Source organism: Pristiophorus japonicus, chromosome 15, assembly GCF_044704955.1.
Source record: "Pristiophorus japonicus isolate sPriJap1 chromosome 15, sPriJap1.hap1, whole genome shotgun sequence".
Classification (NCBI taxonomy): domain Eukaryota; kingdom Metazoa; phylum Chordata; class Chondrichthyes; family Pristiophoridae; genus Pristiophorus; species Pristiophorus japonicus.
In genome coordinates this window covers 45383286-45410197 of record NC_091991.1, presented here as the reverse complement: position 1 = coordinate 45410197, position 26912 = coordinate 45383286, and the positions used below count along the sequence as shown (strand labels likewise).

The 26912-nt window shown below is 38.9% G+C and overlaps 2 protein-coding genes across 5 annotated transcripts in view; one reads left to right on the top strand and one right to left on the bottom strand.

Annotated features, from left to right (window-relative positions):
- immp2l (inner mitochondrial membrane peptidase subunit 2) overlaps positions 1-26912 on the bottom strand; it is a 735610-nt gene that overhangs the window by 401521 nt on the left and 307177 nt on the right. The gene's annotated exons all lie outside the window — the stretch shown is intronic.
- Positions 22354-24623, top strand: LOC139280731 (leucine-rich repeat neuronal protein 3-like). The gene has a single exon (XM_070900389.1). It carries the CDS (start codon positions 22393-22395, stop codon positions 24520-24522), a length of 2130 nt encoding a protein of 709 aa, XP_070756490.1. The 5' UTR covers positions 22354-22392; the 3' UTR covers positions 24523-24623.

The following is a 26912-nucleotide window of genomic DNA, read 5'->3' as shown; positions in this document are numbered from 1 at the left end:
ACATTTAGTAGTGCTACTTGTCTAGTTGCGTGAAACCAAAAGCACACGCAGTAAATTGCATTTTAGAGCTATGACAAGACTACAACAGTGACAAACGTACAATTCAATTGAAACATCTGACACAAAGTAATTGGAAAAAAAGTTGTCACTTCTATTCAAGCCTAACAATTCTTTTCAAATGGTGTGGATTGTAGTCGAGTGTTTACACTACATAACATACAAAAATGCACAAGAATTTTCCCAAAGAATGCTTTGCATAAAGGTTCTGGTCTACAATGGACCAATTTATGTCTTAAAAGTAACATTAAGAAATATATATCTTCCATCAATCTTTGCGCAGGAAGAAAACATCAAGGATAGATGATTAACTTTTGGCTGATCATTTATGGCACCAAAAATCTCCTTCCAACATAGGAAGAAGAAATTACCTTTAACTTCTATATCATCACTTTATAATTTAAATATTTATGCCTTTAGAGAATGCTTTGAAGGGGTAATAAGAATTCATTAATTCTAGGCATCTGAAATCTGTGGAAAGTTCCTTCTTATAGCACAAGTTAGAAAAACAATTGAGGCCATGTGAAGTGCATTGACTTTACGCCAAATTGTTTTCATTCATTCATTCTCGGGATGTGGGTGTCACTGGCAAAGCTGCCATTTTTTTGCCCATCCCAAGTTACTCATCAGATGGTGCTGGGTTGACTTTTTATATCGCTGCAGTCCGTGTGTTGAAGATTTTGAGTAGTCACGAAAGTAAAAGTCCAAGGCAAAGTGGCAAGTGGGATCCAAATTTGGCTCAGAGGCAGGAAGCAAAGGGTAATGGTCGATGGGTGTTTTTGTGACTGGAAGGCTGTTTCCAGTGGAGTTCCACAGGGCTCAGTACTGGGTCCCTTGCTTTTTGTGGTATATATCAATGATTTGGACTTGAATGTAGGGGGCATGATTAAGAAGTTTGCAGGAGATACAAAAACTGGCCGTGTGGTTGATAATGAAGAAGAAAGCTATAGACTGCAGTACGATATCAATGGACTGGTCAGGTGGGAAGAACAGTGGCAAATGGAATTCAATCCGGAGAAGTGTGAGGTAATGCATTTGGGGAGGACTAACAAGGCGAGGGAATACACAATAAATAGTACGACACTGAGAAGTGTAGAGGAACAGATGACCTTGGAGTACATGTCCACAGATCCCTGAAAGTAGCAGGTGGATAAGGTGATTAAGAAGGCGCATAAGGGATACTTGCCTCAATTAGCCAAGACATAGAATACAAGAACAGAGAGATTATGTTTGAACTGTATAAAACACTAGTTAGGCCACAGCTCGAGTACTGCGTGCAGTTCTAGTCACCACATTCCAGGAAAGATGTGATTGCACTAGAGAGGGTACAGAGGAGATTTACGAGAATGTTACCTGGACTGGAGAATTTTAGCTATGAAGAAAGATTGGATAGGCTGGGGTTGTTTTCTTTGGAACAGAGGAGGCTACAGGGAGACCAAATTGAGGTGTATAAATTTATGAGAGCCTAGATACAGTGGATAGGACGGACTTATTTCCCTTAGCAGAGAGTTTAATAACCAGGGGGCATAGATTTAAAGTAAGTGGTAGGAGGTTTAGAGGGGATTTGAGGAGAAATGTTTTCAGCTGGAGGATGGTAGGGATCTGGAACTCAGTGCTTGAAAGGGTGGTAGAGGCAGAAACCCTCATAGCATTTAAAAAGTACTTGGATAGGCACTTGAAGCGCTGTAACCTACAAGGCTACGGACCAAGAGCTGGAAAGTGGGATTAGGCTGGATAGCTCTTTGTCGGCCGGCATGACATGATGGGCCGAATGGCATTCTTCGGTGCTGTAAATTTCTATAGTCTGCACGTTATCAATATCAAACGATCACCCAGATCACATTCGCATGTCTTCCAGGTAACCTGGGATCGCATGGGTCTTGGTCACCAATGGACAGCTAGTATTCTCATTGATAATAATGGGAGCTCTGTTTGTATGAGCTCCCATTATTATCAATGAGAATGCTCACCCCCCGCAAAGCAAGAAACACAACACAATAAATAAAAAAAACACCTCACATATTTAAAGTTAAATTGAAATTGAATGTAATTAAATATTTTAGAAAAAAAATGTTTTGAATTTTTTTTTAATGTGTTTTAATAGGGTTAAAAATAAACTCACCTGAATGGACAGGGTTTTTAATGTAAAAATGAGTGATTGAATTTAATTTTTTAATGTTTTAAAACTCTTATGCTGGTAAAAGTAGCCCAAATAGCCCAATCTCCGCCCCACAGATGTCCTTCCTGCGGGGATACATTGGATCTGTCAAAAGAAATTTTGACAGATTACAAAAGCTGGTTTTCGGCACATGCACATCATGCTCCGAGAACCAGCATTTGCGAGGCCTCTTCGGGTGCGTGCATACATCGTACGCACCCGACAAGGCTGCAATTTTGAGCCCATCAAGTATCTGTGAATTGTTTGAATGGCCTTAAATAACACACAACAGCTTGTGATGTGGTACAAAAGTAAATTAGCAGCAGCTGTATAAATGGTTCTGAACTGTATGACGAAAAGATCAGAAATGGGGGTTTAATATCAGACTACATAATTCATGAGCTGAATGCCTAGTGAAATCGTTAAATAGTCTACCACTACTTTTTAAAAGTAAATTATCACTGCACTCATTGGACTCAATTTTCGCCCGTTTTCTGGCGTATTGCCCAGAGTTGCGTCGCTTATTTAGGTCAAGAAATGCACTAGAAAAACTTGTCCGAAGTTTCCCCGATGTTTGTGCTGTAATCTGGAGCCGCGCAGCTTGGCCAGTCGCCTCGGGGGGGAGGAGCCTGCGGTCTGCGCTGGAAAAAGGAGCCGGGCCTTCTGCGCATGCGCGGGGGAAAAAACTGACGTTCTTGATGTTGCTGAAATGGCCGCGCATGCGCAGTAGTGACCTCTCTCTCCCTCCCCCCCTCCCCTTCCCCGGGCATCAAGTCTTCAGATCGGCTGTCTGCGACCCTCTCTGGTCCCCGAGTGAGGTGCCTTCCTGGTCCGCTGTGGTGAGTACCTTTCTGGTCCGTTGTGGCCCCCGAGTGAGTGCCGGTCAGTGCGCTCCCTCCCCCTCCGACCCGCTCCGGTCCCCGAGTGAGTGCCGGTCCCGGTCCGCTGTGGCACCGAGTGCATGCCTTCCTGGTCTGTGGCCCCTGAGTGCGTGCCTTTCCGGGTCTGTGGCCCCTGAGTGCGTGCCTTTCCGGGTCTGTGGCACCGAGTGCATGCCTTTCCGGGTCTGTGGCCCCTGAGTGAGTGCCTTCCCGGTCTGTGGCCCCAAGTGAGTGCTGGTCAGTTTGCTCCCTCCCCCGCCAAGCCCCTTCGGTCCCGAGCGAGTGCTGGTCCAGGTCCGCTCCACTTCCCGCCCCTAACCAGGCCGAATGGCCTCCGATTTACTTACCTGCGCCGATTTCTTTAACTCTCCGCAAGGGTTTTCTCGAGAGGCTACATATGCTGGCCTAAATAGAAATGCAGTAACTATCAGCTGGCCAAAGTTCCCTAAATGGCCAGAATTGGCGAAGGTGGCTGGTTACGCCCCCTTTTGAGGGAAAAAAAAACGTACCTAAAAAAAAAGTAACTGTATGAGTTACGATGGTGCAAATTGATTGGGAAACTGGGGATTTTTAAGTTGGGCCAGAAAAAGCAGCCTGTTCCAAAAAAAACGGCGCAAATACTGGGGAAAATTGAGCCATTTGTGCCTATAAGATTGTTTGATGAAATTGGTAAAATATAAATGCTTCTGTAATTTTAAACAACATTTCTCTGCAATGTATTTTAGACTGAGCATTGGGTTGAGAGATGTACAATACTGTCTTCAATGCAAGGTCTAGATTCTGCCTGAATATTTGAGAACAGAAATAGGTGGAGGAGAAATGGGTAGCTTGGAAGGAAATTGGCACAGAGAAAACTATGAGGAGGCAGAGATTGAAATCAATATTAAGGAATTTTCAGCGACAGGGAAAACATACAAAAACGGCCTGAAGATCAAGGTAAAGGCAGAGACAGAAATGAAATAGACAAAAAAGAAGAGACGAGTAGTAAGGAAATAGGGAATAAGAGGTCTGCGAAATGATAGTATCATGCAGTGGGAGAATTCCACAGTGACAATTACAACAAACCCAATGGAGAAATTAGCCACATGTGGTATAAATATCACTTGAAAATAGCAGTCAGAACATGATAGGATCAGTCTAATTTTACCCTCATCTATTTAACATAATAGGAAAACTAAAAAAACTACTACTTCATTCAATCCCAAAGAATAATTTATCTGTTTTTCACATTTCAGGATCTTTTGAACATTTTTCCCACAAAGGATTTGGAAAAAGTTACTTTTAATGTGTTACAGAAGCAAAATGTTTTGTCTGTAGGGACCGATCATTGTAGTGAAACAAAGGCGGGGTCTGAAGACCTAATGCAAAGTACACAACCTTGACCTTGTTTCCTCATAGACTAAGTAATCAGTTCAGTGGCTTGTCTCCGTAGCTGATGGACATCTCATGCCCATTGTGATGGAAAGTTTTTGATTTCTTTCTGACTGTGAAAAGTCAGGAAATGAACCACAATTGGACACCTAAAAAGTAGACTTGTTTTTGCAGCTGAGGCAGAGACAATAGAAAATGCAGGCTAAAGAAAGTCAGGTGCATTCAAGAAAGTGTGCCATTCCTTTTAATACTTAGTGCAAATAACATGGGTAATATTCCTTCTGAGGTGAAACAATGAAATCAAATATATTCTCTTCACTATTAAACGATTGGAAACATTTCCACCAGTTGTTCTTCTACTTTTGTTTGTTGTACTTTTCATTGTACTGGATATAAACTATAGGATTGTCAGGTTTATGTGCTGTAAAACCGAAGGTAAAAGGTAGAGGTTCAGGGTGTGAAAAATTACAGAACCTGCATGTTTCTGAACTGTACAGGAAACCTAAATACTTTCATGACTACTGTTGCCAAAATCAGATTTTGAAACATAAAAAATCCCTTTGAGTTCCAGATTTTTTTAAATTATGAAGCAATTGTAAAGCACTGCAGCTTCAACTATTATGAACTGCAGGAAGTCATATTCATCATGTAACTAAAGTCCCAACCAATTTGATACAGTTTTAACCATGTTAAATATACTTAATGCAGACCAACTGTCCACATCCCCAGAGCACATTTATGTTGTACAATATAAAGTGGAATTATGAACGTAAAAAGGAAATTCTGTTTTTTTGTGTTAATTTCAATAGCGTTGGAACGAAGTAGTACAGCTATTAGATAGTCACAATCTGCAATTTTTGTACATCTTGGTCCCAGTTAGCTAATCAGCAGTTCAGTTCACACATCAGTCACTCTAAATTACAGACTAATTTGACAATAAAACCCATTACTGCACAAAACACGTCCATTTTGATAATGCATGAAGATCTTTAGACAGGCAGTCCTGAAACAAGCCATTACTGACTATAGAGGACAATCATTTGACAGTGCAAGCCATTGTTCCTATATTATAACGTGAGCTCATATTGTATTTACTAGAATATCCGATTGCCATTTAAAATTAAAACCTTAAGTTATTGACTTTCTGTAACTTCTCAGAAAAAATAGGTGCATTACTCAGTTAGCGTTCTGAGTTAGTTGCTTTGCTTCAGAATTATTCTGTATAATAATGTTTTTTTAAAGTACATTGCAAATCGGTATTATAGTGAATCAGAATTTATATATATTTACAACAATATTGTTCTCTTGAAGAGCGTGTATATTACTAATTGTGTAACACATGCCTCTTCCTCAGTGGATAATAGAAATTGGTTATTCCAGGTTCTATTGGAATGAGGAGTACATTAATCAACTGTTGAGAGCAGCGAAAGAGGAACACAATGAATAGAGTAGATTCATACAGCTCTCGGAACAGGTTTCTTTTCAAATCGTTTTTCAGCTTGAATAATTTAATAAAATATTTTAAAAGAAACAAAACATTAGGGGAGCCATAAAGAGGATGTTCACTCTTAATAGCCAAGCTAAATAGGTCCACAGATCACCCAATGACTGCAATGTTTCTTGCAGATAAACTAGATAGTAGATATTGAGAGAGTGGATATCATGATTGTTAACCTATTCTTCATAGTTACCCACTCCATTTCTGGTTAGATACAGAGCTTTTCATTTGACTATTACAACTAAAAGCCATCCCAGCAGATTTGATGTGTATGATTTCATCTCTCTCTGGCAATAGCACCTTTAACAAATGAATCCATGCCAGGAACAGATCAAATACTACAAAATTAACCCTGAAGGATTATTTAGCAATATTCTTCTTCTTCAGCAATGCTTGGAGTGATTTCAGGCTTAGCTTAAAATAGTAAATCAATGTAACTGGTTAAGTGCAATACAGTATGCTGTTCTACAGCAACAAAATAACAATGCCATCACCTCAAGTTCTTCACTGTCATTTTGGTCTTAAATATTTTAAAATGCATTTACTATCACATCACATGATCTTTTCATCTTGGCAAATCAGCCTGTATATATATAGGCATTTTGAAAAGTATTTTTTTTAAAGTGATAACTGTTTTAAAAAGGAAAGCAAAGTGCATTATTTGGTCATACACCCAAATCAGTAGATGGGATATTGTAATAAAAAATAATCACTTGTTCCATTCTTTACTACGAATGTCATTATTTACCCATCAAACTCCAGTATATCCATTTCATTTCTGAAAGAAACAATAGACTAGATTTCCAAAGTGCAATATATGGTCATATTTCTCAGCTAACCACATTTCAGAAAGCCAACATGGTATTAAATCATTATTTCTTCTCCCTTTCTGCAGATGGGTTTACAATGCTGTGGAAGTGAGACTGTTAAAATGGCTGCAAAGGCAGAGATTGCAAAGTCGTTTCTTTTTTGCATTGTATTTGAAAAAAAGACTATTGTGGGCAACAGCTGTGCTTTGAAAGTGATAACAGCCTATAAAATGGTGTGGTAAAGTGAGTTGTTTGCCTTACTGGCAGCAGGGCAACAGATGATATAACTGCTGCATTTTTACTTTTTAATCACCATCTCTCTAACCGTTGAAGTGGAAACAGAACAAGTGCCAAGACCCAACACACTTTTCTTCTCTCCCTTCCTGCTTGCCTTACTTTATTTCTCTGTTGCTCTGGTGACAAGTAACGACGCTTGGCTTATCCTAGCTGAGAATGCCTTTCCATCAGGAACAATGTACCCTCTCCTTGTGAATTGATGCATGAAATATACAGACTGACAGCATGTGAAACAAACCTAATTATCAGATTCCAATCATACTCCATCCCCGTGATACTATCATTAATCTGTCCAGAATCGCATCATTTATTATAAAGGGATCTTTTCAAAATTAAAAGTAAATTCGCAAATTATCATGGCAAACATTTTATGAGGCCACTATTCTCTTTTTACCAATAGTGCAGAATTCTAAAGGAATTGTTGCTTAGTATATTTTTTGAATATAAAGAAAACCATGTAAGTTACAGATTTATCTCAATAACCATGCTATCCATAACCGATTTATGATCGAGTGTTGAAGCTAGTGAGGAACCAACAGTACATGATGCATTAAATAAGCAAACAGCAAGCTGGCATTTAGCAAGAACAGGTTTTGTGAAGATTGTTCTGGGATGTTAACCTTACCAAAAGGAGTCTCTTGTTCTAGATTGACAGTGTTAAGCATTAAGTGCAGATGTTAAAGAATGCAGATTTCATCATTCCATCGCAGGATATTAGACTTTTTGAAAATTATAAAGGTCATCAACTCACTACTTTTTCCCCAATATGCCAATTCTGTAGTAAATAGTTAATGAGTAATTAAGCAACTTTTTTCAAACTTTTTTTTCCTTGAGGGTATATTCCTGGGTTAGCTCCCTACACCAGAATACCATCACCCCATATTTCTTCCTCCACCTTGCTAGACGTTGCGGCTGAAAGTACAGATGCACAGCCTGCTCTCGGGCTGCTGCCCAACCACCCCAGCAACTGGCGGCTTGGAAGCATCATTGCAAGTGTCATTCACCACTTTGACTTTTTCTTCCCCCTGCTGAGAAATGCTGCAATCTCTGCCTGACACAACTGGATCAGAATACCTGACCAGATCGTGAGCCTGCGCCCATCCCTGTGGTATGCTGCTCATCATAAACTAAACGATTACACTTAAATATATCTCTGCAACCCTTACACTTGAGAGCTTTCAAATTGTGCATTTGAGACCATCTAAATAGACTGCAATAGTATTTTCTCTTCCTGTACATATACATTCCTCTATTTCATGAGGGTGAAATCATTCTTTTTAGATCAGAAAATATATACTGACATTTCTAATGATGCACTGGTAGACTGCTGATTCTTATATAGCTCTTAAAAGACTTCAGTTTTGTTGTTAGTAATTCTTGGAAGAGAAATTGAGTAGATATAATATAGAAGAAAAATCACAATTATTACAGCTGACTAAAAGTGATATTTTGTGATTTAGCAAAGTAATATATCTTGGCAATGTCAATAATGGTTTGTATCTACAATTATAAGAAAAACTTGCTTGTTTCGAGTATCATTTCTTCATGGGCCCCTGCCAATGTGGATCCACCTCAAACATTAGGATGGTACAGAAAGGGCCATGGACTACAATGACTGCTGCCAGTGCGGTTGCTTGGACTGTATAGCAGCACGTCTGATTATGTGGGGGTGGAGAGAAGGGAGAACAATGGCCTTTTTCTCACTCCCTCCACCCAAGATGGAAAACTTTCAACATGCCCTCAAAGCAGAAGGCCCAACTGAAATGTCACCAAACGAAGTTAAAAGCCATCAAGCTTGTGCGATGAACTGCACGGTGGACATTCTGTTAAGAATTAAATCACTTCAGCTATTGCATTACACCTCATTCATAAAGCGAAAGTAGCATCCTCATATGACATTTGGATTTTTAAAGTAACGTATTTTTTTCCTAATTATTATGTCCCTAAATAGACCACTCATTGCTACATTTCCTCTTTTAACCAGGAAGACAACAATAATTCATTGCACAATTCACAACAGACAGTAACAGTGGGGATCAGAGATTGCTTCAGAGAAGCAGTACATTTCTGTGGGATACCAAATATCAACCTGCTGGTTGCATTCTGTTCACTCATCGCCTCAAGGGGGAACTTTCTGCTGTTGCGCACAATTTTCATCTTAATGTTCCTGCTAAGAACCGATGTAACGTACTAACAGCAAGTTTGGGTAGTGAAGGCTGGTATTTTATTCACCACTTTTTTCTTTGGATGTTAGCCAGAGCTGATGAGCTACAGTTCATCTCAAAAAATGAAATCTTTCATTTTATCAGTTTTCATGGCTTCTGTATAATTTAGCAGTCCTGAAATGGGAACTACTTCCTGTATGTCCAGAACGTTGCCATAGTTACACTGTTGGCTGCTCACAGCTGATACATTCATACATGCCAACCATCACAGACAGCATTTCAACCAAAGTGTGAACTTGTCAGCATTTCACAAGAAAAATCTTTTTGTAATCTGGGATTGGTGGCGTGAACCAATCAGATAAGTTAGATGACAGGTCTGGCAGCCATCAGAACTGGTCAGGGTGATTGTTTATTTTAAATAGGTTTCTAACTGTTTAAATAGCAGAAATTTAACACAACAGTACTTTCTGCCTTCATATTTTAAGGGTTTAATGAATGAAACATTATGGAAACGCACTACAGATTGGTCAACAACTAAAAGAGGAAAAGGCAGGTTAACGTTTCACTCTGACTTTTAATCAGAACTCAATTGCAAGGTTTGGTTTAAATGGTATCAACTCAGCCTTAATCCTCCTGAAGTTACATAAAATGAAAAATAGTTGTTTACAGTAATTAAATCAGAATTTCCTCCATTTAGTAACCCCTCACCTGGCTCTGGCCTGCCAGCAGGTCCAGGAGACGGACTGATGGGACAGTGAGATTCACAACCCTCAATGAAGACATTTTTCCTCATCTCAATCCTAAATGGCTGACCCCTTATCCTGCGACTATGCCTCCTAGTTCTAGACTCTCATATATGCATTGACTGAGATATCAATACCTAGATAATCAATATAAAATTATGTGAAACTTGTAATGATACTTTGAACCTAGCGTTATATCTGTTCTTAAATATAGCATAGTAATTAAAACTGTATCTCATGCTAAAAACCAAAAAGGAATGTATTGTTCTCAGAATATGGTGGAGATGGGGGGGGGGGGGTTGCGAATTAAAAGTCTATTAGACTAGCAGCACATTGCTGTATTGAATACCGTCAGGAAATGTTATTTGCCAAATTATCTGGGCCAGGTATCCTCCTTGGTGAAGGGGCCAGAAGGAGGAGGATAGGGATCCACTATACTAAGCCATTCTCTTCCATCCTAAGCAATACCATACAAGACACTTTAACAGCAGCCACGCAACAGGTCATCTACCCAACATCTAGGATGGGAAATGATGCATAGAATGTGGTGGAAAAAGTTTATGAGGATAACTTCCAAAAAGTAAGGAATAGATTTTTAAATAATACAAGATCTGCCAAAGAACATGATTCTTTTTGTGTGCATTTGGGAGAGGAAGATATATTTGTTGCAGCTTCAGTTTCCTGTGTTTTTCTATGCCAATTAGAGAGACCAATCTAAAGGCAGAAAAAAACTGGGCTGCTTTGAGAACAATTATTTCCATATAGCTCCTTGCCATAGAGCATTTCCATACTCACTCAAAATGTGTTACAAAAGGTTTTTTACATAAATAATCTGCATTTTTATAGCAGTCTGAGTGTGGAAGAATATTGCAGAATACTAGGACAAAATATTCTAGCTTCCTACACTACGACAGTGACTACACTTCAAAAGTACTTCATTGGCTGTAAAGCGCTTTGGAACATCTGATTGTCGTGAAAGATAATATATAAATGCAAGACTTTCTTTTCTTTCTTCTATTTTACTTATCTCTCTTCTTTTCCCCCAGTGTACCAGCATTGAATGACAATTATAAATTACTGCTTCCAGAAGTTCGACTGTGGTAGTAATAGAAAATATGTTCAGGGCATTACCCATTCATTTACACTGTGCATATAATTCCACTAGGATCTAGATGTTCCATGGTCTGCACAAGTATACCAAAACATACCTTATGTTCATAGAAAAAAAGCTTGTGTGACCCTGGAATATTAAAGCAAAGATTGATCTGTTACTTTTGTTTTAAAACATCTGCTAAAAGTCTTTTAAAAGAGCTCATAGCGTTAATGGAAATCAAAGTATATTGGTTCATCAAGTATATTATTTTAAAGCACTTACACAGCTATATTCGTGCACTGAACCACTGTAGAATAACAGAAATTTGAGAGTTTTGCAATATGTCACTTTGAACATTTAAACAATTACAATTCTCCACAACAAAAAGAAGAAAGGTATGCGCGTCAAAAAAAATCTTAAATTACAAGTTACAAGGACATCTCCTTGATCAAAAGGCGAAGAGCTTTATGACCATTCTAGCAGTAATTAATAACAATGCTAAAGAGGACAGTATAAAAATATAAGAATATTCTGTGTCATCTTTTCTTCATATCCTTTTGAAATAAACAAAACCTCCAAACGGTATAACAGGGAATTCAAAGCTGTTCTGTGAACTTGATGCTTTATGTTTATTGTGGAGAACAGTTGATAACATCTGTTGTCTTCTAAGATACCTGGAGTCTGGATCCATACTATATTAGCAGATACTTTCTACCTCTATTACATTAGATTCATATAGTTTCCATAAACTATATGATCCCTGGGTACCTTAGATATTTTTGAATAGATACTGGATAGAAAAGGGCCCACCTCAGATCACAGGGGCACGGAGCCCACTTTTATGAGTGACCAGTGATACTGGCCGCAAGAGAATATTTAGCACAAAATTGTATTTTTAAATCGCAAGCCCCATGGAGAGCATGTGGGGATGGTTGCAGTACAGCACAATATAAATATATTTAGAAGAACATACTATCGAAAGTAAATAATTCCTCTTTCTGCATTCTGTGCACCAGAGGAGCGTATCAAAGTACCCTGTAGTAAAGTTCAGGAGGAAGGCCCCTATAAAAGGGGTTGAGCACCAAACCAACAGAACAGATCTGTCAGAGGTGAGATCTTGAGCAACTGCCAAATTCAATGCTTTGTGAATAAGTGATTTTTCCATACAAGTTCAATGGGCACAGCATTGAGCGAAACCCCTAACATGGGCATTGACTGTGTAGGCTAAGCCTTCACACTACCCTTGAGCTCACTATCCATTAGGCTACTGCAGTGAAGAATACTTTTCACTATCCATTTAGTTACATGCTGTTTGCTTATCAATAGGTTTTGCACCAGAGGAAACAAATACTTTGCATAATTTACAAAATGATTCAGTATATTGGTGATGTAAACCTGTGGAATTCTTTGCTTATCTAGGAAATTAGGTTGGAGGAGGAGGGCGATAATTTCCTGCCCTAGATAGAAGAGGGAAACAATTTAGGAAAAAACAGTGAGTTTTTAAACTACCCAATCAGGGAACCAGAGCATTTATTGATTATCTATAATCAAGGTTTGTAATTCACTAACCCTGCAAACAGCAGCTAATAGACAGCAAAGCAATTTGCCAAGAAAGAAATAGATTTCAAAGGTAAATTCATCAGTTTTTGCAGTACATAATTAAGGTCCTAATTTGGGGCCATAATTTCCAAGAAGCCTCCTGTCATGGTTCAGAATTATTTTGACTATATTTCCATAGTAAAGATTTGAAAATACAAGTTATTTGTTAATTTTTTTTAAGCAAAGTGCATTCTCCTGAGTTTAAAAAAGGTGAAAGATGATTAATATGCTAAATGGAAGTTGTCCCAGAAAGAAAGCATTTGTCAGATAATCAGGCTCATTAAAAAATGACTAGGCATTGAAAAGTCCTTTGATCTCTGACTGTCTGTGAAGAAGGAAGTAAAGAAAGGGACAGCACCAGAAGCAAGATTTTATTGGAAGGGTAATCAGGTTTTTAAACAACAAAAACAACAACTTGCATTTATAAAGCACCCTTAATGTAGTAATACATCTCAAGGCGCTTCACAGGAGCGTTATCAAACAAAATTTGACACCGAGCCACATAAGGAGATATGAGAACAGGTGACGGAAAGCTAAGCTTGGTCAAAGAGATATGTTTTAGGGAACACCTTAAAGGAGGAGAAAGAGGTAGAGAGGGGGAGAGGGGGAGGATCAGTTGGAAGACAAAGATCAGATGCACTGATTGAACTAAGTGAATCTGATCAAAAGTGTTGCTCTGTATGGTCACTTGCTGCGAATAAAGCAGCACAATGATTCATATCAAGCCTTGTCTCAAGTGATTGTTCTATCTATGTGAAGGCAAACCGAGCAAACATTTATGTAAAATACATGAATATTCAGTTGAGGTCAAAACATGATACTATTGGGTCATCCAATCGCACAAGCAGATATAGGGCAGTTTGAGTCAACTCCCGCAATTGTACTTACTGCAGTTGTACAGAGCCTTGGTGAGGCCTCACCTGGAATATTATGTTCAGTTTTGGTCTCCTAATCTGAGGAAAGATGTTCTTGCTATTGAGGGAGTGCAGCGAAGGTTCACCAGACTGATTCCCGGGATGGTAGGACTGACATATGAGGAGAGACTGGATCGACTGGGCCTGTATTCACTGGAGTTTAGAAGGATGAGAGGGGATCTCATAGAAACATATAAAATTCTGACGGGACTGGACAGGTTAGATGCAGGAAGAATGTTCCCGATGTTGGGGAAGTCCAGAACCAGTGGACACAGTCGAAGGATAAGAGATAAGCCATTTAGGACCGAGATGAGGAGAAACTCCTTCACTCAGAGAGTTGTTAACCTGTGGAATTCCCTACCGCAGAGAATTGTTGATGCCAGTTCATTGGATATATTCAAGAGGAAGTTAGATATAGCCCTTACGGCTAAAGGGATCAAGGGGTATGGAGAGAAAGCAGAAAAGGGGTACTGAGATGAATGATCAGCCATGGTCTTATTGAATGGTGATGCAGGCTTGAAGGGCCAAATGGTCTACTCCTGCACCTATTTTCTATGTTTCTATGTTTATACTCACAGTGTAACTTCTGCACACTATGACCACCATGGAATCTTCTGGGAGGGGCAAAAAAAACCTTTGGCCAATTTAGGAAAAACAATGACACCAATAATTGAATGCCTAATGATGTACAGGAAACAGTTTTTCAAAAGCCAAGATGGCAGAAATAAAAATTTTAAAATTACTTGGTGTAACTGAAAATTTAAATAAATGTAAAAAGTTTAGAATCACAATATTATGAGATTTGTACATACATCAAAATTGATCATTTTTATAAGCACACTGACTGTTGTCAGGTTCTATAGTCGAAACTATGTGAGACCATCGTGCTGTCGATTTATTGTTTCAGAAAAGCTTTGTTGCATTATCAAATAACCAGTGGAGTGACACCAAATTCAGATATCTTTCTTGTTGAACAGTCCGAAGGATTTTTATGTGAGGGACATGTTCTGTTGCCTATGAAAATGAGAATATAATTTCTAAAGCAAAAGAGCAGAAGTTGGTCGTTTCAAGTGAGGCAAAGAGATTTTGTTCAAGGAAACACTACTTTTTGAATGTTTGTTGGGTTAGTCCTGAATAGACTTTCCATTAAAGAGGACACACAGTGATGCAACTTAATGTCCTACTGCAAATTCCCTCCAAGTGATGGGCAGAAAGAATAATGTTCTAACACATGCATTAATGAATAAGGTGGACCGTATGTAGGCACGTTTGAAATTAGGTTTTTCCTTGCTTACTCAAATAGCGGGCTTCTGTTGTGTTACATGTCCAAACAAGCAAACCCCAAATTGGAGTCGGAAGAATTACCTGGTCACACTGATTTGAGTGCCATCTGATTTTTAACTAGTCCTGTTATGCACGCCCTAAGCCTAATTGTGTTAAGAGGTGGGCTCCTCAAGCATCCAATGATGTACATTGGAAGGCAGGAGAATTTAAAAGGACCCCCTCCCTGATACTGTCTGGAATGACCTATGCATCTACAACTCATGCCTGATTAATACTCATCAGAAAGGTAATTGTTGTCCATGAAAAGGTTGCAAAGCTATGAGATTGAGTTAAAGTGCTTTCATAAACATCAATGGATGGTGGCAACAAAAATAGTTGTTATTAATCCTAGAATGTGAAGATATAGGGATATTGAAAATATGAATTGCTTGTGTAGAATAAAAGAACTGACTTTAAATCCATTTTACCAAATACAATTTAGTTGCAGAGCTAAAAGTTTTTGGTAATACACTGTCTCAGCATTGGAACTGTAACAGCCAATGTCCTTTGACCAAAATTCTGTCTCGGGCACAATTTTCATTATAATAACCAACTTTAAATAGAGAAGGCTGTTTCCTATGATTAAATGGAGCAATAAAAGCATTGTAAGTGCTTACAAAAAGTCCCCACTGAAACACAGTGAAAAATATTTTAAAATATTTTTTGAGAAAAAAGGAAAGATATAGAAATTCCTCTGTAGAGTAATTGTAAGAAATTAATTGAAGCAAACATTTTAAAAACTGTTAAAATAGCAAGTAGAAACATTTTATCCAGGTGCATTGGTCAATTAATTAAAATAATCTAGAGAGGAGCTTTTGCTCCTAAATGCATTAATGTAACTTCATTTACATTCTCTATGCACAATTTTGCCACTGTCCTATTGTCTAGAGGAATCATATGATTAGCTTGGAAACCTTAATGTCATGAAGTTGTCAATACATAATTTAACTGTTCACATCCTGTATATAAAAGGCAGTTAGTGTACCTGATATCTCATTTGTACCAGCTCCAGAACTGTATCCTTATATTACTTGATGTTTTTTAAATTTATTTGTTCCTGGGATGCAGGTGTCAGTGGCGAGGCCAGCATTTATTGCCCATCCCTAATTGCCATAAACATTACCTCATAAAATTACTGGATCTGACTCTAGACATAGAATCCTTTAAAAAAAATTCTCTCAGTTAGCCACTATTGCTCTTTTCAGAACGAAAAGAATGAAAATATCCACAGAATATGGTTACTGTGCTTACGTTAAAAATAAAGGTCAATATGTTTAACATAGTCACAAATTTTACAATAGGAGGGCCTTAAACTTAGAAGAGGGAGGGTGAAAAGATGGTTTTGATTTAATGACTTCACACAGGCTGGTGAATATATGGAACCGATGCTAAGGGAGGCAGTGGGACATTATAGTATCTGCAGTTTCCAGGGAGATTTGGATCAGTACGAAATTGGATCAATTTCAGTAGTTGGATAATTAGCAAAAAATCTGATGGAGGGAAATGAGGGGTATTATGAGATTTGACATTTCTGAGATATTGAGCCGGGGCAGATAGAACACAATGGTTTTCTCCAATCCTGTTCATTCCAAGGTGAAGATTATAATAGATAAACTAAGAATTATGGTTTCACTTCTCCATTTCAAGTTGGTCACAATATTGAAAATTGTGCCCAAGATGGATTTTTGTCTAAAAGTTGCTGCATTCCCAAAGCTACATGTTTTATTGCTAGACAGTGAGCAGACACTCTAGATATTGAGGAGTTGATTGTTCCCTTAAAATTAAGCGACATCAGTCCCATTGAAAAGCAGAAATCCTTTATTTTTCTGACATAATTTGTGCAGTAAAAAAAATCACTAAATTGCCTTTGCAGCTGTCATGTGACAAAAGTAATATAAGGCTCTACAAGCTGCCTGGTTTTCCCTAAACAGCAACATACTCATTTTAAACAGTATATTAATAGGAAGGTTTGTATGTTTATTTTTCCTGCTTGATGTGATGATTGTATTTCCTTTTAACTTTCATATCTGACATGCAGCAGCATACCCATTAGGAGGCAGACTGCAGTTAGCTGGGAGTGTATTTATCTTTTTAACCATCTTCTAATTTCCCTTCCTAACACCTCAGACCACTTGAGGCAACTGTTGAGCCCCCACAGCTATCCTGGTATATCAGCACAGATCAGAGATAGAATTTGGGATTCTCCCTGTCTGTATGGTTCACTACCAAAGCATATGATTAATTTATGCACAAAGCCATCAGGAAAGATGCAGACTACAAGTTTGCATGGCAAATTTTCTATTTAAGGTATTGTTTCTGATTTTTTTCCCTCTAAAAATACAGATTGTACTTGTAATCAGCAACACTAGAAATAGAAATTGTAGTCTGGGAGAGAAACATCTGTGTGGTTGAGCATGTACGGAACATGTCATTTTTTTCATTTTCCCTTTCATTAAATTTTAAAAATTTGTCTTTCAAAGAAAAATTCCAATGGGTATTTTATTTTCCTCTTTTATTTGCTTATTGTTCTAAATGTTCTTGATTTTTTGCCTTCCAATGTTCGATTCACAGTAGATTTATAAATCTGCTTTGTGACAGTAGTGTCCCAGCTAACGTGGTGAAGAATTTATCAATATTTTGCTTTCGTAATCCTGACATGATTGGATCTTATTTCTACTATATAACAGGCATTAATGGATATCAATATCGTTAAGACTAAGGGCCCAAGTTTCCACATGATTTGCGCCTGATTTTTAGGAGCAACTGGTGGAGAACGGACTATCTTAGAAATCGCAATTCTCCACATTTTTTTTTCTGCAGTTCTAGTCAGGTAGAACAGTTCTACTTTGGAACTGAATTTTTTCTTCAAAAGGGGGCGTGTCCGGCCACTGACGCCTGATTTCAAAGTTTCCACAGTGAAAACGTACTCCAAACTAAAGTAGAATGGAGCAAGTGAAGATTTTTGTAGAACTGAAAAAACCTGTTCTACACATTAAAAAATCAGGCGCAGGTTACAAATTAGGCGTCCAGAACGAGGTGGGGGGGGAGGGGGGGGGAGAAGGGAAGTCATTAAATTCTACAATCAATCCTTATTTATACTTATACAAATATTATACAAATAAATCCAACCTGAATAAACATTTATAAGCAAAGAAAAGATTAAATAAACCATCTTCCTACCTGTGTGAAAGTGCTTCAGCCATCGTTCGTTGCCGCGGGGGGTGGGGAAGGAAACCGCCGTTTGCCGCCGCGGAGGGGAGGGAGGGGAAGGAGACAGCGGTTTGTTGCCGCGGAGCGGAGGGAGGGGAAGGAGACAGCGGTTTGTTGCCGCGGAGGGGAGGGAGGGGAAGGAGACAGCGGTTTGTTGCCGCGGAGGGGAGGGAGGGGAAGGAAACAGCGGTTTGTTGCCGTGGAGGGGAGGGAGGGGAAGGAGGCAGTGAGAAGGCTGCAAGTGCTGATGGCAATGTGCTTTTATTAAAAAAATGTTCAAAAATTAAACAGCTACAAAGAACTACAAAAATGGCCGAGTGCCAATGTTTTTTTCACACTGAGCATGCGCGAACGCTCCAATGCGCACGCGCAGCATTGCCGGCAGGAAAAAAGCTAATTTAAATAGTACCCGCCCCCTCCCACTTACAAAATCAGCGCGAGTGTAGGCTCCGCCCCCCCGGGCACCACGCCAAACAGACAAGGAGCTGCAAAGCGCTCGAGAATAGCGCGTTTTTTTTCTGCCGCCGTTTTAGGTGCGAAAAACGGGTGCCCAGCTCGGGGGGGCGCCCGTTTTTTATCCTGTGGAAACTTGGGCCCTATATGTGGATCCGTGAAGATGTTTAGCAGAGATGTTCTTATGTTAAAGTCAGTATTTACTTTGACTATCCCAATCTTTAACTACAATGGTTGAGCTCGGACTCATATGACAAGCAGCATCAGCAAATCACATTTTTACCTTATTGGCACGTGTCTCGATTTTTTACAGATTTTTAGCTGGAATATTGTGCATCTGACTCCGATGACAGACATTGCAAAATAACACCATTTTTATATTATTAGCACCTGTGAAGACATTACCACAAGTTGCTTGGTTGTTGCATAGCAACCACAACACAGTGCTGATAATGTGCACTGAGAGCTAGTGATCATGCTGGGTGACTGCTCAGCCTACGAAAGAGCATACTATTAGATTCTCACCTGGTGAAAGTAAGTAGTCAAAACGTTTATTACAGAATTTACAACAATATTTAAGACATTAAAATTGCTTTAGACAAAACAACTCAAAAGTAAGTTCAACAGGAGGTCCTATGACATCAATTTAGCAACAGAAAGTGAGTTATTACAGGATAGTTAGCTCAACAAATCAAGATTGCACGATAGTTTGACTTGGATGTCACCAAGGAGACTTTCTTCTACCTTTCCAACATTCCCCTTGTCACCTCCAGACAACATTCTTCTTCTTGCTGACCTTCTGTTACCTACCCTCTATAAACTCCATTATCCAACCGCAACTGCCCTCATTCTGTTCCATACTAAGTTACCACAGTACCCCTGACTTCACCAATCTACAAAAAATTCCTTGTTCCCCAAACCACTTTAAAATCTTTATCCTCGTCTGAAAATCCCACCAAGGCTGCGCATCTCCCTACCTCTGCAACTTCTTCCAATTCTCCAACTCCAGCCTCCGCTCCCGCTCCCTTCACCTGATCATCAAATTCAAAGTTTTCAGTCATCTTAGCCCTACTCTCTGGATCTCGCTTCTTAAAAACCTTTCCCTCTCTACTCTGTCCTCCTCAAAATCCATCTTATTGACCTAACCTTCATTCATCATGGCTGTGTCCCTGCCTATTTATTTCTCTGTAAAATGCCTTGAGAAATGTTGTACCTTAAAAGTGCTTTATAAATACAAGTTTCTGTTGTTGAATTTTCTGGAGTTAGAAGACAATAGATTCAAAAATAACAAGTCTCAAGAGGAGATTGGATATTTTTTTCTCCACAATGCAGTTGTTATGTTTACAGACTCAGAAAAACAGCAAGTGCTGCAGACTCCTTTTGCTGGTCACCCCACTTCCTGGGATATACCATTAAACTGGCTCCTTTACAAAGAGAAACCCTCATTTCACTATATCAATGATAGTTAGACGATATGTTGGAGCTCCGTCCATTTATATAATGCCTTTAGTGTCGTAAGTCGTCCCATTGTGCCTCAGAACATCGTTATTATCAGACAAAATATGACACTAGGACAGGTGACCAAAAGCTTGGTCAAAAGAGGTACATTTTAAGGAGTGTCTTAATGAAGGAGAGAGCAGCGGATAGGCAGAGGTTTAAGGAGGGAATTCCAGAGCTTTAGGCCTAGACAACTGAAAGCACGGCCGGCAATGGTGGGGTAAAGGAAATGAAGGATGGACAAGAGGCCAGAGTTGGAGGAACGCAGAGTTCTCGGAGGGTTTTGGGGCTAGAGGAGGTTACAGAAATGGGGCGGGCTGGGATTTGAACACAAGGATGAGAATTTTAATATGGTGGTCTCGGGGACCAGAAGCAACTTTAGATCAGCGAGGGTTGATGGCTGTACAGGACGGTATGAGTTAGGATATGGGCAGCAGAATATTGAATGAGCTTAAGTTAAGGCTACAAAGTCTAATTTTTAAGCAAACAAAGGCTTAGGTCATTCACTGTTTAATTGTTGCTTGATATGGAAAAATTGTAAATTGGTATACAGAGTCTCACATCATTCAGAGTCTAATTTGTTTATTAGTCAAAGAAGTTTGCAAATTATAATGTTGTTCTTAGCTTCAGAATCTAGCTAAGAAGCACGCAGCATTTTAAAATTGTTTGCATCTGTTCACGCTGATGTAATCATCTTCAATACATTAACAACAAATCATCCACGGCACTGCTCAAAGTAAGGTGGATTGTGTGCTATTTTATAAGGAAAGCAACATTATACAGTGCATAACACAATGGGGGGGGCATTTCCCCTTCATTGCTCGGACAGTAAACCAATGTAACAAATCAGCCGCCTGATTTAGAACTCGTCCCATTTTCATTTTCTATTAGTGAACAAAAACAATGTGCAAATAGCCAAGATGGCAAAAAGGTTCACTGCATAAGGAGAAAAAGCACCAAAAATACCTCCCCCCCCCGCCCCCCTCCCCCTTTATTATATCATCTAACAGTTTTGTGTGTTTGCAGGCCATTCCATCCATTAACTTGCTCTGTGATGCTGTCTGTTGTTCATTTCCCCTAACCCCTAACTTGTCTTTCAGTTTGCAGTCCTGATTAAGAGCTTACACCTGAACTATGATTCTGTCTTTCTCTTTACAGATGTTGACATAGGGACTTGGGTCTGAAGTATAATACGGAAGGCATCCTCATTATAGCTGTGCATTTCTAGTTTTTGTTTAATAGATGAAATTGTACAGATATAATGAGGATGCTTTCCGTAATATACTTCAGACCCAAGTCCCTATATTTTATTGAAATTATTTTAAAAGGTGAACTCTGTTTTGTCAAATGTCAGTAGTTCACAGAAACACAAAGTCCTGTGCCAAATGTTCTGATGCCTAATTGTGTACAGTACAGAAAGTCAGCTAGTAACATTACACTTTTAACCCAATTGGGAAGGGTGACATCATTGTGGTTAGTTTGTCCTCTGTGACAGAACTTTTGGTTCGTAACTATTTGCTTTGTGCTCCAGAATTCTGATGAAAGTGCAGCTATTCAACAATATTGGCTACCTTAATGTCATCCTTCCCAGTATATACTGCAAAAATGGATCAACAATGGACTCCGAACTGGTTATAAAATACTGAAAAAGTTGGTAAAAACTGCATTTCTCGACAACACTATAGTGTGTAGTCTTGAACATTTGAAATTGTGTTTGCTTAACATTGAAGTCTGTAAACTTTGAAAAATGCTAATTGAGTAGAGGTTAATTGGACAATTTTTTGCTCATCTGGGTTTACTTTAGATTACCATTTTGAAACTTCATATTCTGGCCTTATTTTAAAATGTATGGCATAAATTTACTGCATGTGTTTACTCAGCACAAATGAGCCTTGTGGTGCCTTTGTAAATGTATGGACACATGACTATACCTTGTCTGATAACAATTTCTTTTTTTTGTAGGTGTTTCCGTGTTAGCTTTCATGCCTATTTAAAAAGATGTTCAGAAAACTTGGACAGAGCACAGAAGAATAAATGAAGTGTATAATCTCCCACAAAAGTCTATAAATACAATGTCATCCGAGTTTATCAATTTCATTGCATCAAGGGTAGATTAGCTTTCACATGCTGAGTGTGCATGGCATCTTTGGACAGGGTTATTGAAAGCTTACTCCTTCCTTTCAAGGTCACAAATCTGCCATTTACATGGAGCATATGAGACAGTAAACGTCAGTGCTTGGTAACAAATGATCTGGTGATTAAAGTTCACAGCAGTAATTACAGAATCTTTAGCACCTATTATTGGGCAGAGGAACCAATCCACGATGAAGGACACATCACTCAATGCCTGTTTTCTGGTTGGGCTGGCAGTCACTGCAATAGTGCAAACGGTAGGAAGAAATATGGACTGTCCGAAGTCATGCATTTGTGAAATCAGACCATGGTTCACACCAAGATCCATTTATATGGAAGCCCCGACAACAGAATGCAATGATTTAAACCTGGCTTCACTTCCACAGAAATTACCAGCTGAGACACAGGTTTTGCTACTGCAGAGCAACAACATTTCAAAAATCGAGAACAAAATAGACTATTTGCTCAACCTTACAGAGATAGACTTATCTCAGAACAATTTTTTAGCAATCTGTGACATCAATCTAGGAAAGATGCTTCAGTTAATGTCGTTGCACCTGGAGGAAAACAAGCTCATTGAGTTGCCTGACAGCTGTTTGCTTGGGCTCAGCAACCTGCAAGAACTCTATGTTAATCATAATCAGATTTCCAGCATTGCAATTGGAGCATTTATAGGTCTTGATAATCTTCTCAGACTCCATCTCAATTCTAACGAATTAACAACGATTAAAAGCAACTGGTTTGAGGCTATCCCGAGCTTGGAGATTCTAACAATCGGAGAAAATCCCATCACTAAAATTCAAGATATGAGCTTCAAACCGCTTATCAATCTGCGAAGCCTGGTCTTAGCCGGAATGAAGCTCTCGGAATTGGGGGACAATACTTTGGTTGGACTAAACAGCTTAGAAAGCATCTCTTTTTATGACAACAGACTTATCAGTGTGCCTCATGCAGCTCTTCAGAAAGTCCCCAATCTCAAATTCTTGGATTTGAATAAAAATCCTATTCAGAGAATACAGCAAGGAGATTTCAGAAATATGTTGCACTTGAAAGAGCTGGGCATTAATAATATGGCAGAACTGGTTTCAATTGATTGTCTTGCTCTTGATAATTTGCCTGAACTAACAAAAATTGAAGCCACAAACAACCCAAAGCTATCATATATCCATCCAAATGCATTCTACAGAGCTCCCCAACTTGAAACACTGATGCTCAACAGCAATGCATTAAGTGCCCTCTACAGGGGCACAGTGGAATCTTTGCCTAAACTGCAGGAAGTCAGCATACATAGTAATCCAATCAGATGCGACTGTGTCATTCGCTGGATTAACATGAATAAAACACACATTCGATTTATGGAGCCACAGTCTTTGTTTTGTTTTGACCCACCTGAATTTAAAGGTCAGCATGTCCGAGAGATTCCTTTCCGAGAAATGACAGATATGTGCCTTCCATTAATAGCCTCTGAAAGTTTCCCTTCTGATCTAAATTTAAACAGTGGAAGCTCAGCATCTCTTCACTGTCGAGCTACAGGGCAACCAGAGCCTGAAATCTACTGGGTTACACCATCTGGCGATAAACTTCTACCTAACACTGCAACTGATAAATACAACATACACCTTGAAGGAACACTGGATTTATTTAACATGAGCAACGAGGAAGCAGGCTTGTATACTTGTGTGGCCCACAATCTGGTTGGAGCAGATTTGAGAACGGTTATCATTACAGTGAATGGATCGTTTCCACAATCCATAAATGGATCGCTGCATATCAGGATAAAAGAAGTAGCATCACATTCTATCCTGGTGTCCTGGAAGGCTGTTTCAAACAGTGTGTCATCAAATATTAAATGGTCTGCCAAAATGAATTCTGACAACCTTCAAATTACTTATACAGCCAGAGTTCCAACAGACATACGCATATATAACCTAACCCATCTGAATCCATCAACTGAGTATGAGGTATGTGTTCACATAGCTAACATTCATCAACAAACTGAAAAAAAATGCGTCAATGTCACAACAAAAGGATTAGACCTCACAGTAAAATCAAACGGACAAACTACAACCTCAGCACTTGTGGCTGCCCTTGGTGCAATCTTTGGCGTCATTAGCATGACATGTCTCTACTCTTGTGTGACTTGGAAGATGAAGTACAATTCTGGCCAAAGCTGTTTAGAAAAGTACATGCAGAATAAAACAACATTTCCCTCGAACAAATTTTACCCTCCTCTTATCAATCTTTGGGACACAGGAAGAGAGAAGAATGGGCCACTGGAAGTTAAAGCCACTGTAATAGATGTATCAGCAAGCTGTTCGTAAAACTTTTTGTAAAACAAAATGTAAAAAAGCCAGTTACAACTGGACTCCTTTTAAATGTTGGCTACAAAGGATGAAGAAAAAAGCACAGGGCCTGCTCACAGTGCTAACACATAGGAAATGGAAGGAAACCCCTCTCCTATCTAGTGCATTTGCCGTATGATGGACAGATATGCACCAACACTAATAATGACAATTCAAAATTGTAGCTTGGTGAGGGTGTACCTTAAAGAATGCAACTTCAAAAAGAAACAATCACCAGCCAATTTGAGTTGTAACAACCTAACATCTACTCTGTTAATGTGAAACTGTTCACTTCAGTCAAAAGAAACGGTACAATGGCACACTGATGCTAGGTAACAGTTGAGAGCATTTTTCCTGTATTTAACTATGTAATGTGTAACAGTAGTGGACTGTAATAGTGGTTTCCGAGCAATACCTCCTGTCCTGTTTTACACAGTACTTTAGCTGGCAGTTGTTTAGAAGCTGGGCGGTTAAAAATAGAATGCCACATGTGGTGTCATTGAATGGATGCAATCCGTTAGACTAGATCGCACAGTAAGTAAAATAAGTATGTGAAATGGATTTTTTTTGGAAACAAAATTAACATTTTTGAATAAACTCACAATTATGTCTGGTTCTCTTTTAAATCAAAGTGTTACAAATATTATTTTTCTGAACTGGATGTGTGTGTATTGCCAGTAAGCTACGAGAAGACTATTTTTTTAAATACATACAAAAGAGATAAACATGAATTTCACTTTCACCTGATTGGCATATAGCTTTGCACTCGTGTCTGATTTGTGCATGTTTCTATTTATTGTTCCGGTGACATGAAGCATATCATTTTTTCATTAACTGAGGTTCAACCACATTCCACACCAATTTCAGCTTTATTCATTTTACTGTACATAAACTCAAACTGCAGAACTATCATATCTCTGTTAATCATCTCTATTTCAAAAGCACAAAGATTTCTTGCCTTGCATTTTCAGCACTTGACATTCCATTTTTGTCTTATTTTTCTAGTCAGGGATTTTTTTTTTCATTTGGCGTACTGGTGCATTTTTGGAGACATGAAGACTTGAGCAATATGGGGAAGCAGCTCCCAAAATATGCAGTAGTACTGGAGATTTGTACCTTTACAATGATAATGTGGTTCTCGCACCAAAAAAAAATCACAAAATTGATAAATCACCGTCACACACAGTGTGACATTAAAATTTATCAGGTAGACTTGCTCATGCATCACCACAGATTTCAGCACCTTGGACAAAGCTTTCAGAGCTCGGCGATTTGTCAAAAGCGTAAGATTTGAAATACAACCTATTACAATGCAGGTACTGAACAGGTCAGCAGGAACTTGCTCATGTATCTTACATTTTCCTCTCTCTTACTTATGTTTAGTAGCCATTAATGACAGAGTTCAAAAGCTACAAAATGTCATCTGTTGGATGCATCACTTTTGAGTGAAACAGGATAAGGCAGTAAAAATATTCCATGACAATCACATCAAATTATCAAAAATTTATATTCCCAATAAAATATAATTCACAAAAATATTAATTATACATTTGTTTTACAAAACTGAAATGCACAAAGCTCATGCACATTTTATTTGTAATTTTGATATGTAAAGAGAAAAAGGTTAGTAAAGACAAACGTAGGTCCCCTGCAGTCAGAATCAGGAGAAGTCATAACGGGGAACAAAGAAATGGCGGACCAATTGAACAAGTACTTTGGTTCGGTATTCACGAAGGAGGACACGAACAACCTTCCGGTTATAAAAGGGGTCGGGGGGTCTAGTAAGGAGGAGGAACTGAGGGAAATCCTTATTAGCCGGGAAATTGTGTTGGGGAAATTGATGGGATTGAAGGCCGATAAATCCCCAGGGCCTGATGGACTGCATCCCAGAGTACTTAAGGAGGTGGCCTTGGAAATAGTGGATGCGTTGACAGTCATTTTCCAACATTCCATTGACTCTGGATCAGTTCCTATGGAGTGGAGGGTAGCCAATGTAACCCCACTTTTTAAAAAAGGAGGGAGAGAGAAAACAGGGAATTATAGACCGGTCAGCCTGACATCGGTAGTGGGTAAAATGATGGAATCAATTATTAAGGATGTCATAGCAGTGCATTTGGAAAGAGGTGACATGATAGGTCCAAGTCAGCATGGATTTGTGAAAGGGAAATCATGCTTGACAAATCTTCTGGAATTTTTTGAGGATGTTTCCAGTAGAGTGGATAAGGGAGAACCAGTTGATGTGGTATATTTGGACTTTCAGAAGGCGTTCGACAAGGTCCCACACAAGAGATTGATGTGCAAAGTTAGAGCACATGGGATTGGGGGTAGTGTACTGACATGGATTGAGAACTGGTTGTCAGACAGGAAGC